General features: G+C 38.4%; 1 protein-coding gene across 1 annotated transcript; it reads left to right on the top strand.

Annotated features, from left to right (window-relative positions):
• The first annotated feature begins 5,164 nt into the window (after nucleotides 1-5,164).
• On the top strand, nucleotides 5,165-6,937 carry LOC149784796 (uncharacterized). The gene has a single exon (XM_089932810.1). It carries the CDS (start codon nucleotides 5,251-5,253, stop codon nucleotides 6,784-6,786), a length of 1,536 nt encoding a protein of 511 aa, XP_089788936.1. The 5' UTR covers nucleotides 5,165-5,250; the 3' UTR covers nucleotides 6,787-6,937.
• Nucleotides 6,938-11,163: the final 4,226 nt, after the last annotated feature.

Below are 11,163 nucleotides of genomic sequence, written 5' to 3'. Positions count from 1 at the left end.
TTTACTTGTTTCTTAATCAGGTTGGGGTAAACCTGGGTGGTTGCCCCTCTAGTTGCCTATTAGTAAAATCTCTGTCTTGTCGTGATTAATAGCTGAACCAGAGCCTTTCCCAAATTTTGTGAATTCATGTTGTAAGTGTTTGAAGTACGGTCCATTTCTGGTGAAGTTAGTGCAGTCATCTGCATGTAATATAGTTTTGAAATCTCTTTTCCTATTTGGTATTTTTATTCCCTGAATGTTGTTATTTTGCTTGATATTTATGTTCAGGGATTCTATAGAGCAGCATAGACAGGGGACATCCCTGTCTAACTGACCTTTGTATACTTATTTCTTTTGAGAGGTCTCCATTTACTATTATTTTAGAGCTTATATTATTGTACATGGCTTTTACCCAGTTTATCATGTTAGGTCCAAAGCCACACTTTTCTAATGTTTTAAAAATGAAGTCATGTTCTATTCGATCAAAAGCTTTTTCTTGATCGAATAGATACATGACTCCCTTTTCTCCTTTGATGTTTAATAATTCAGTTATAACACTTATAGATAGGGCATTATTCATAATATTTTTCCCCTTCCCCCCACAGCTTTGATTTGTTTCAATAATTTTATTTATACAATTCTTTATTCTATTAGTTATTATTTTGCTTAGGATTTTGTAATCATTGTTTAGCAAAGTTATTGGTCTCCAGTTTTTTAAAATCTTTTTGTCTCCCTTCCCTTTATATATTAGAGTAATAATTCCTTCCCTTAGTGCTTTGGGCATCTCCCCTTTAAAAAGTATATTATCATATAATAGTTCTAAAAAATCTATTAATTCATGCTTAAATTTCGTATAAAATTCCGCGGTTATGCCATCTGAGCCTAGCGATTTCCCTTTTTGTAGACTCTGAATAGCCTCTAATATTTCTTTATTAGTAATACAATTTTCACATAACTTATTGTCATCTAGTGATATCTGCTTATACATTGTTTCCCCTATATAATTGTTTATTATCTCTTCATCTATATTTTGAAATTTAGATATTTCAGCAAAGTACTGTCTTACACATTCTAATATGTCAGCTTTAGTTTTATAAATTTTGTCATTAATTACTATTGAATGTATCTTTTTGTTTTCTCCCCTTTTAATTTCTAATCTTCTATATATTCCACTCCCTTTTTTGTATAGGTTTTCATATTTCCCCGCCCTTAGTTTAATCCCTTGCGTGATTTCTTTTTCCATCTCCTCCCATTGTTTGATTATTGTTTTTTCTGACTCTGTTAGAGGTCTTTTTAGGGTCATAATTTCTGAAAGCTTTTCTTTTATCCACTATTTTTGGATCTCTTTTGTCTTGCTGTAATATTTGGTTATCCGTTTTATTTCATTTTTAATTTTTTCCCAATCTGTCATTATATCTTTAGTATGTTCTTTTATCAAGTTCAGGTGTGTGCGAACAGTGCTCACATACTCATCATCAAGCTCTAGAGCACTGTTCATCTTCCACGCGCCTTGTCCCCATTTGAATGTGTTTGGAATGTTTGTCTCTAAAAGTACTGAGTTATGGTCTGAAATCTTTTCTTTTAAAATTTCACAGTTTATTAATGCATTGGTCTCACTTTCAGAGATATAGAATATATCAGTCCTACTTTCCTTATTGTTATCATATTTATACGTATAGTTTCTCTTATTTTTATTAAGAAATCTAAAAATGTCTACATGTTATTTGTTTTTATAAAGGTTCTAATCCACTTTAAAATTGTCTTGTCGTTTTTAGTTAGTCCTTCACTTTTGTCTAATTCGGTAGGTACCCAATTAAAATCCCCGCCTAAAATGCAGGGATCCATGGCAAATTTTTGAGTATATCGGTTCAGGTTTTGTATAAAGATCGTCTTTCTTCTTGTAATTCCAGGTGGTATGTATATATTAAATATGTTCCAGTTGTTTAATTTTAAGTGGACTAAGCGTCCTTGTAAGTTATTCGGTATTTCCAAATTTTCAAGGTTTAGTCCCTTGGCGGTCTGCTTGATAATTGTCGCCACTCCAGCCTTTCTCTCTGTTAGGTGGTTTCTAATAAACACTAAGGCGTCTAAGTCCTCCTCTAGTTTTTTTATGACGTGTATCGGCATTCCGTGCGTTTCTTGTATTAAAATTACATCATATTTCTTAGCTTGTGCTGTGATACTTTCAATTTTATTATTTATATCATTAACGTTCATAGTCAGGATTTTCAATTTTAGATCCATCTCGACTGTGAAATTGGTAATTAAGTTTTTTATTTAGTTCTTAGGTTGCTATTTAAAACATAAATATTTTTTTACATTATATGGAATATTTAGATTGCTATTTTAAATTTTAGATTTAGTGGGAGTCCTTTTGCCCTGTACTCTTCAATGGTTATGATACTTCTTTTGTCGTCTCTATTGAGACTTACTGTCTTTCTTATTTGTTCCTTTTCTTTTGTGTCTTTCCTGGATTCTCTTTCCCATGGTGATTTGCAATCTTTTATGAAGTCAGTGATTTCAGTTTCGGAAGGTGTTCTTGGCGTAGACCGTTCTTTCCTTCTTTTGTGTAGCCATTGGTGTTTCGGCCTGTCCTGTTTTGGATGCTGTTGTCGTTGCCACTTCTACTTGCTGTTCTTCCGTAGCTATCGTCTCTTCTATTCTTGAAATTTCTAGACTGGTTTGGGTATTGTCTGGTGTCTGTTCTAATCTATTTGAACTCTCTGGGAAGTTTGGCTCTTCTATAACATGGTTTTTTTTCCCCATCAATTTCGCCTCTCTTTTCTTCTGTATTTTCCTGGCTCTTGCTTTCGCCCTCTTTTTCTCAGCTGAACTAGTTTGGTCAGCTGACTCCCATTTCTCGCTTTCGTCATTTGGGGTCTGCATTTCCTGTTCTGGTTCTGGAACAGTTTCTAGCATACTGTCCGTCTCTGTTTTTATTATTTTGGGCGTTATGTATGTTAGAACTGCTGCATATGGTTTTGGAGCTGTGTTTGAAGACGCCTCCTGTGCAGCCTGCTGCTGTGCTTGTTGCTGACAGTCCTTGAACAGATGGCCGGTGTTCCCACACTTGTAGCATTCCCTATGGTTTTTGCACCCCTTGTACCAGGTTTTAATTAGAAAACCCGAGATGTAGAAGAAGGGTGGCATTTTCTTGGCGTCTTCTGGAGAGAGGCTTATTATTCTTACCCCAGTATTCACTGAGGGAAATCCCCAGTATGTGGCCATATGGGCTCTTATGGGCTTGACTCCATATTTCCTCTGTATTTTGTTTTGAAGCTCTACGGTTGGTATTTCTAATGGTAATCCCGTGAAGTGAACGTCCACTGCTTTCTCTCCTATATTTTTCATTAGGGGTGGCGGGGCGTAGATTTTCAGGGCTTTCTCTCTGAATTCTATCGATTGATCGTTCCTGTACAGAGGTACATCTCCTTTGGCAAATAAGAAGAAGAGGCCTTTACCCCCGTTTTGTAGTCCCTTGATATCGCTTGTTTTTGTTCCTTTCGCTACCAAGTATTGTAGCATTTCTGCTGACCTTGGCCTTTCTGCTTCGCTGAAGTTAGTGCAGTCCAGGACCTGTCATCCTGGCGATCTGCATGCCAGTAGTAATCTTCCATTGTCGGTAGTTCTTAAGTCTGTGGGGAAATAGTCCCTTATCTTCACCTGTTTTGCATGAGTTAACACGGACATTTTGGGCTTGGATAAAAAAGAAACTACCCACTGTTTTTTTAAAGGGATTAAACCCTACAGTTTCCAAAATCAAACAAAGTAAATAACACAAAATAAAGCAAAAACGTACGCTATGAATATGAAATAAATAAAACATGTGAAATAAATGAAATTACAGTATACCTGAGGTCATTGTAAAAATTTTACAAAAGATCACATAATAAATATTCTCTACACGTGAGCTGATATCAGGTAATCTCAAGAGCGTAATTGCCGACCATAAGCAGATTCCATCGTTTTTCGTCTCCCCGGCCGGTGCACCCCAATTCATCGTCTTCTTAGTTTCTGCCATGTTTGAAACTGTGTCGCATGGATTCACTGTACACAGACGTTAGCGCCTCTATATAGGGAATGTGACGTCACAGACTGCTGTCTTCGGATTGGACGAATGGTGACTGAATTTTGTAACGCGTGTTTGGATTAGTGAATGAACTCAATCCATTTCGATCCTCCCTTCCCCTATAAATAACCGCAGTTCGCAACATTCCTTCACCTGTTCTCGTCACAAAGATGTGGACTGACGTTGAATCCTCTACAATCGTATCTTCAATGCTATTCCGTACGGACTTACCCATGTATGTCAGATCATCGTGGACCATTGTCAGGATGACGGATACAAGCGTTTGGAAAAGAAGAATTTATGTGGAGAGACAAGGCTGCTTGAAGAGGGTTGTGATTTACGGATTAGAAGTCAGAAAAGGATTGAGGAAAAGAAGGAGACCTATACGATGTCATCTATGTTAACGTAATAATGTTAACATAAACCCAAAGGCCCTTTTCAGGGCCCCTCATTTATCTCGAAAAGAAATTGACTTTCATGCCTTCCCTCCAAACAATTTTTTTAAAAATGTGGTATCAGTATAATACAAGTTATGTCTGTGTTCTCTCTGTACACTCCGCTCTTTGCACAATCCAGTGACGTCACCTTCCCTAGTTGCAACAGTGTTACCAATCTCCCCTACCGTGAGGTCAGAAGCTATACAAACTCCTTGTCCGTAAACAGACCCCATATTCCCATGTTCCATTTCCCTTGAGGCTATAGTGGCCCAGGGTGTACTTCAAAGTCTTGAGGCTATACAGGCCCAAGGGGGGTCTGTAATATTAATTCCCACTGAGGCTATCAAGCTTGAGCCTATACAGACCCAATGGGGTCTGTAATGTTAATTCCCACTGAGGCTATATCGCCCCACTACACTGCTGACGAAAACCTTACGCAGAAATGCCCGACATCATTGTATTTTAAACATACGTAGATGCAGAAGATGTATCTACACTAATAAATATAAGCTGCATCATAAGAAATCAGACATTTAAAGTTATTGAATGTTTGAATGCATTTGCATATGTTAACTATGTCAACTGGATTAGAACAGTGATACCTACAGGACGGTGAAATCACCGCAGATTTTGGAGTTATGTCCCTTTCTTAGCGCGCTTACATCCAGTCAAGGTCACAACTGCAAACAACTAACAAGTGTAAAAGCATAGATGGAAAAGAGCAGTTTGTGATACATTTTTTTAAAGCTGGTTTGTAATTTGAATATGGACATGAGCATACATACCAGAGAAACTCCATTCAGATGTGAAGTGTGTGATAAAATGTTTAGGGACAGAAATTATTTGAAGACACACATGAGGGTACATACTGGAGATAAACCATTCAAATGTGAAGTTTGCAATAAATTGTTTAATCACAGTGGTCATTTGAAGACGCACGGAAGGATACATACTGGAGATAAACCACATAAATGTAAAGATTGTGATAAATTATTTACCGACAGCAGTGTTTTGAAGAAGCATATGAGGATACATACTGGTGATAAGCCATTCAAATGTGAAGTTTGCAATAAATTGTTTAATCAGAGTGGTAATTTGAAGAGGCACGTGAGGATACATACTGGAGATAAACCACATAAGTGTAAAGATTGTGATAAATTATTTAGCGACAGCGGTGCTTTGAAGAGGCATATGAGGATACATACTGGACATAAACCATTCAAGTGTGAAGTTTGCAATAACAAATTTAGGCATAGTGGTAGTTTGAATAGGCACATGAAGATACATACTGGTGATAAGCTATTCAAATGTGAAGTGTGTGATAAATTGTTTAATGACAGTGGTCATTTAAAGACGCACATGAGAATACATACTGGAGATAAACCATTCAAATGTGAAGTTTGCAATAAATTGTTTAATCACAGTGGTCATTTGAAGACGCATTTGAGGAAACATACTGGAGATAAACCACATAAATGTAAAGATTGTGATAAATTATTTACCAACAGCAGTGTTTTGAAGCAGCATATGAGGATACATACTGGTGATAAGCCATTCAAATGTGAAGTTTGCAATAAATTGTTTAATCAGAGTGGTCATTTGAAGACGCACATGAGGATACATACTGGAGATAAACCACATAAATGTAAAGATTGTGATAAATTATTTAGCGACAGCGGTGCTTTGAAGAGGCATTTGTGGATACATAGTGGAGATAAACCATTCAAGTGTAAAGTTTGCAATCACAAATTTAGGCAGAGTAGTAGTTTGAATAGGCACATGAAGATACATACTGGTGATAAGCCATTCAAATGTGAAGTGTGTAATAAATTGTTTAATGACAGTGGTCATTTGAGGAGGCACATGAGAATACATACTGGAGATAAACCATATAAATGTAAAGTTTGTGATAAACTGTTTAGAGACAGCACTGCATTGAAGAGGCATAGTATGTTACATAGTGGAGATAAACCATTCAAATGTGAAGTTTGTTCCAAAATATTTAGACACAGTGGTCAGTTGAACAGGCATATGAGGGTACATACTGGAGATAAACCATATAAATGTGAAATTTGTTGTAAAATGTTGAGTGACAGCAGTGCATTGAAGACACATAGTAGGTTACATAGTGGAGATAAACCATTCAAATGTGATGTTTGTTCCAAAATATTTAGACAGAGTAGTGTGTTGAAAAGTCATATGAGGACACATACTGGAGATAAACCATATAAATGTAAAGTTTGTTGTAAAATGTTCACCCAAAGTTGTAACTTAAAAAGGCACTTGCGAATACATACTTGAGATCATCCATTCAAATGTAAAGGTACTAAAATATTTAGACACTGTAGTGTGTTGAACAGGCATATGAGGATACATACGGGAGATAAACCATTCAAGTGTGAAGTTTGCAATAACAAATTTAGGCAGAGTATTATTTTGAAGAGGCACATGAAGATACATACTGGTGATAAGCCATTTAAATGTGAAATTTGTTGTAAAATGTTCACCCAAAATTGTAACTTGAGGACTCAGTTAAGACTACATACTAGAGATCAACCATTCAAGTGTGAAGTTTACAATAAATTTTTTAGGTAGGATAGTGTTTTGAAGCTGCACATGATGATACATACTAGTGTTAAACCATTCAAATGTGAAGTTTGTAATAAAATGTTTAAGCATAGCAGAAATTTAAAGACACATGTGAGGATTCATACTGGAGATAAACCTATCAAATGTGGAGTTTGTGACAAAATGTTTAAGGATAGTTCTCTTTTGATGAGACATAATAGATTTCATACTGGAGAGTAATCATTTAGATGGGAAGGTTTATACATAGCATATATGTGAAGGTACATACATATAATACATGTATAGGTACAGCCATAGGATATTCACCTCTCCCTCGATAACTCGCGTACAACAGGGTCTACAAACACAGACCGTACTATAAGAGAGGCGTGTGTTACCGAGGGACCTCCAAAAATTGAAAAACAATCGCTTGACATCGACAAAACCATTGGGTGGGAGCGGCATTAGGGAACTGGGCTGTTTAATGACTGAATCCTCATTTTACAATCACATCAATAATAATTTTTAATAGCATGCTGTTTCTAATGAAGTTGTTTGTTATTTTGTTTAAATAACATTTATTTTCAAAATGACCAACATGACAGATCGTTCCAACTGTTGTTAACAACCATCACGTGTACGCGAAAAAAATCTATATATTACGTCACTGCTTTCTGTTTTCTTGATGAGTCTGGTTCCCGTAATGGAGTTTAACAGGGTTTCCACGCTACCGGGAAGTCGGGAAAAATGTTAATTTTCTTCCCGACCGCAAAAGATCTTGAAATTTCGCTAATATTGATGAAAGTCGGGAATAACCCAGGAAGTTTCCGCCACCACGTGACTCCCGAAACAATCACATAATTGAGTCGTAACTAAACTGATCGTGAATTAAATTTATCGATGAGTTCTAACCAGAGTATATGAAGGGTGTATTATGGGTCATTTGGGTGCTTGCAATTAGCATATATGCTGAGTCAGTCCAAACGCTCGGTGGATTATATAAGTCTAGTAGACTTTTATTTTCAAAGTCAGCTCGATATCCGTATCTTTCTTTACGTGGAAGGTATGAAAACAATTCTAGCATCACAAGAGGCAAACATCTTGGCGGCAAAGCGTAACCACTAGCAGGGAGGGCGAATCCGACATTTTGTCCAATCGTCATTTGGCTTAATTAATACTTTCTGCACTCAGCGGATCCGGTGTTGTCAGCGCCCGGTAAAAAAAAAAGACGTCGGGGGGGGGGGGGGGCCAAATCGAACGTCATTTGGTTTAATATACCTTCTGCGCGCCGATCCCAGCATCGTCAGCGTCCGGTAAAAAAGCGCGACGACCGTGTCGATGTCATCGCCCTCCCTGCTGCTTACAATGATCTTACAATTTAACCGAATATTTGGTCAAGTCCGATACGATATCATGTCCGAGGATCATGTAAATTTATCGTTACAAATCCATGTGGGGTCGACTGAGCATGACTAAAAAAGTTTCGAAAAACATTAAAGTCCATGTCACCGCCGCACCATGTCTGCCAAATATTTTGTAGCGTGTGTCTATCAACGCCGTTGAACACAGCAAGAATATTACAGTTATCTCTGATTACTTTTGGAATCTGAGTGTATCGTTGAGTGACATATATCACGTCAGTGTTTTTATGCCTGCCTCTGGAAAATATCCTAGCTGGGTTTTTTTGATTGTCTAACATAACATCATCGTACACAACTAGATTGTTAACGTCGCCATCAATATCATCGATGCCTGGTGCATCATTGATATCTGTAATAAACTCAATAACATTTTTTTCAGCGATCGCTGATGCATTCTCGTTGAAATCTTTCAACACCTCGTAGCATCGTTGATCATCCACGCTAGGAGCAACCAAATACAACTTATCCCACTTCATCCATCTCATTATTAAATTGAGTAACAATTGCGTCTTGCCGGATCCAGATGGTCTGATGATAATCATCCGGATCGAGTTTGGTAACGCTGCAACATGCTTAACTGGTTCTCTTGTTTTAGTCGCCGAAAAATCAATTATATTCATATCTCTATACATAAATTATGGATCTATATTGTGTGAAGTGTAGAGTGCGTACTGGCACAAATGATATGACAACCGTTACAACAAGAAATAACAGATCGGCACTTACTGGTAAGTGTGTACAATGCGGTACAAAGAAATTTAGATTTATTTCTATTAGACCCCGGGATGTTTTAAAAAAAAGCGAGGAGGTGATATTCCAGCCAAGTTATCAAAACTCCCCGGAACACCGTGGGCAAAGTATCCAGGAGAAAAGCACCTCCCAGGATATAGCTACTGTGGTCCCGGAACACGATTAGATGTCAGACTCGATGATCAAAATCAGCCCAAACCCGGTGAGTATCCAATAAACGCTATTGATAAGGCGTGTCATGCTCATGATGTTGCTTACTACAAAAGTAGCGATTTGCAACAGCGTCATATCGCGGATGTAAAATTAATTCACGCATTAAATGCTATTCCTGATAAATCCTTCAAGGAAAAATTGGCCTCATGGTTGGTAAAATCGGCTATGAAAGGTAAATTAATGATTGGAAGCGGAGCTTCTCGCGCTGGTAATTGAAAACGCTAGCGTTTATAATAACAACATGGAATCCATCTATTATTCTCCGAGAGGATACTGGAAGGGGAAGGCCGCAATTGGTAAGCTTGCAAGCGCTGCAAAAGTAACGAGGGCCACTGCGGCTAATTGGTTATCCAAACAGGCTATATGGCAAATCTATCTACCACCGCCTAAACAAATCAACTTCTCGCGCTTTGATGTCAGCGTACCTAATGAAGTTCATCAGGCTGATATACTATTTCTGCCGCATGACAACGGTTACAAATACGCGCTAACCGTAGTTGATGTTGCGAGTCGATACAAACAAGCGGAGCTGTTAAAAACAAAGTCAGCAACTGAAGTAGCCGATGCGTTTGAGCGGATTTATCGAAGAGGCCCTCTGCGCTGGCCAAATCTATTACAAGTTGATCCTGGTGGTGAATTTCGCGGCGCTGTTTTATCAACGCTGAAACATCATAGCGTCGCGGTACGACGAGGTCATACTGCGCTACATCGTGATCAGGCAATTGTTGAACGATTCAATCGGACTCTTGCTGAACGGTTATTTGGATATCAATATGCGAAGGAATTCGTCCAAGAAAAACGATCTCGTGAATGGGTCAAAAGGTTGCCAGGCGTAATTGCCGCGTTAAATAACGAGATTACCCGAGCAATCAACATGAAGCCCAGCGACGCGATTAAAGAAAAGTATATACCCGGAAGATCAAAAATAGATAGCGTTTCCAAGCCGATTCTCGGCGATGTCACTGTTAGATATCTGTATGAACCAGGAGAGCTTGAAGGCGGTAAAAAAAGAGCTACTGATCCTATCTGGAGTGTTACCACACATAACATATCAACGATAACACGATCAACTGATAGACCACCGATCTATAGACTGGATTCAACTGCCCCACAGCGGGGGTTTACACGCGAGCAACTACAAGTGATACCTGACGATACTCAATTGCCCCCGCGTGGTCTTAACTAGCGCCGTTGCGTCTATTGCACTCAAGACAGGTCAACCTCACATTGTTTTTGACATGACCGAGACTGTTATCGATCCTGTCCACGGTAAATTGGCGAGCGTCTTTATCCGAATAACGCCAACGCATTACACAATTACAACTCGCGCAGTGATTATTCTGTTGTTGTCGTAACGCAATTATTAATTCGGCATCAATATCAAAACGCCGCTGTTTTTTTTTATCCTGTTGGCGGTAACCCGAGAGTTTTCTATCAATGACGCTTGCATCGATGATGTCGTTGTCGTTGGTGACTCCGTCACTGACTCCGTCAATAACAATTCTTCGAAGCTGATTTATCCTCCGTACTCGGGACACTGCAAGATAGACTAGATTTGACCATTCGATGCGATTATCAACTATCCAAACAATTGTGTCCGTGATGGTTAGTCCCTGCGAGGAATGTATTGTTGTTGCGTATCCTAGCGTCCACGGGGACTTATCAGCACGTAGCGCGTCCTCGACGACGCTGGCTGATATCAACGAGCACGATATCATTCAGCACG

The sequence above is a fragment of the Sinohyriopsis cumingii genome, chromosome 14, assembly GCF_028554795.1.
Source record: "Sinohyriopsis cumingii isolate HCF-2022 chromosome 14, ASM2855479v2, whole genome shotgun sequence".
Taxonomy (NCBI): domain Eukaryota; kingdom Metazoa; phylum Mollusca; class Bivalvia; order Unionida; family Unionidae; genus Sinohyriopsis; species Sinohyriopsis cumingii.
Note: the sequence above shows the minus strand (reverse complement) of the source record. Positions and strands in the feature narration are given on the sequence as shown.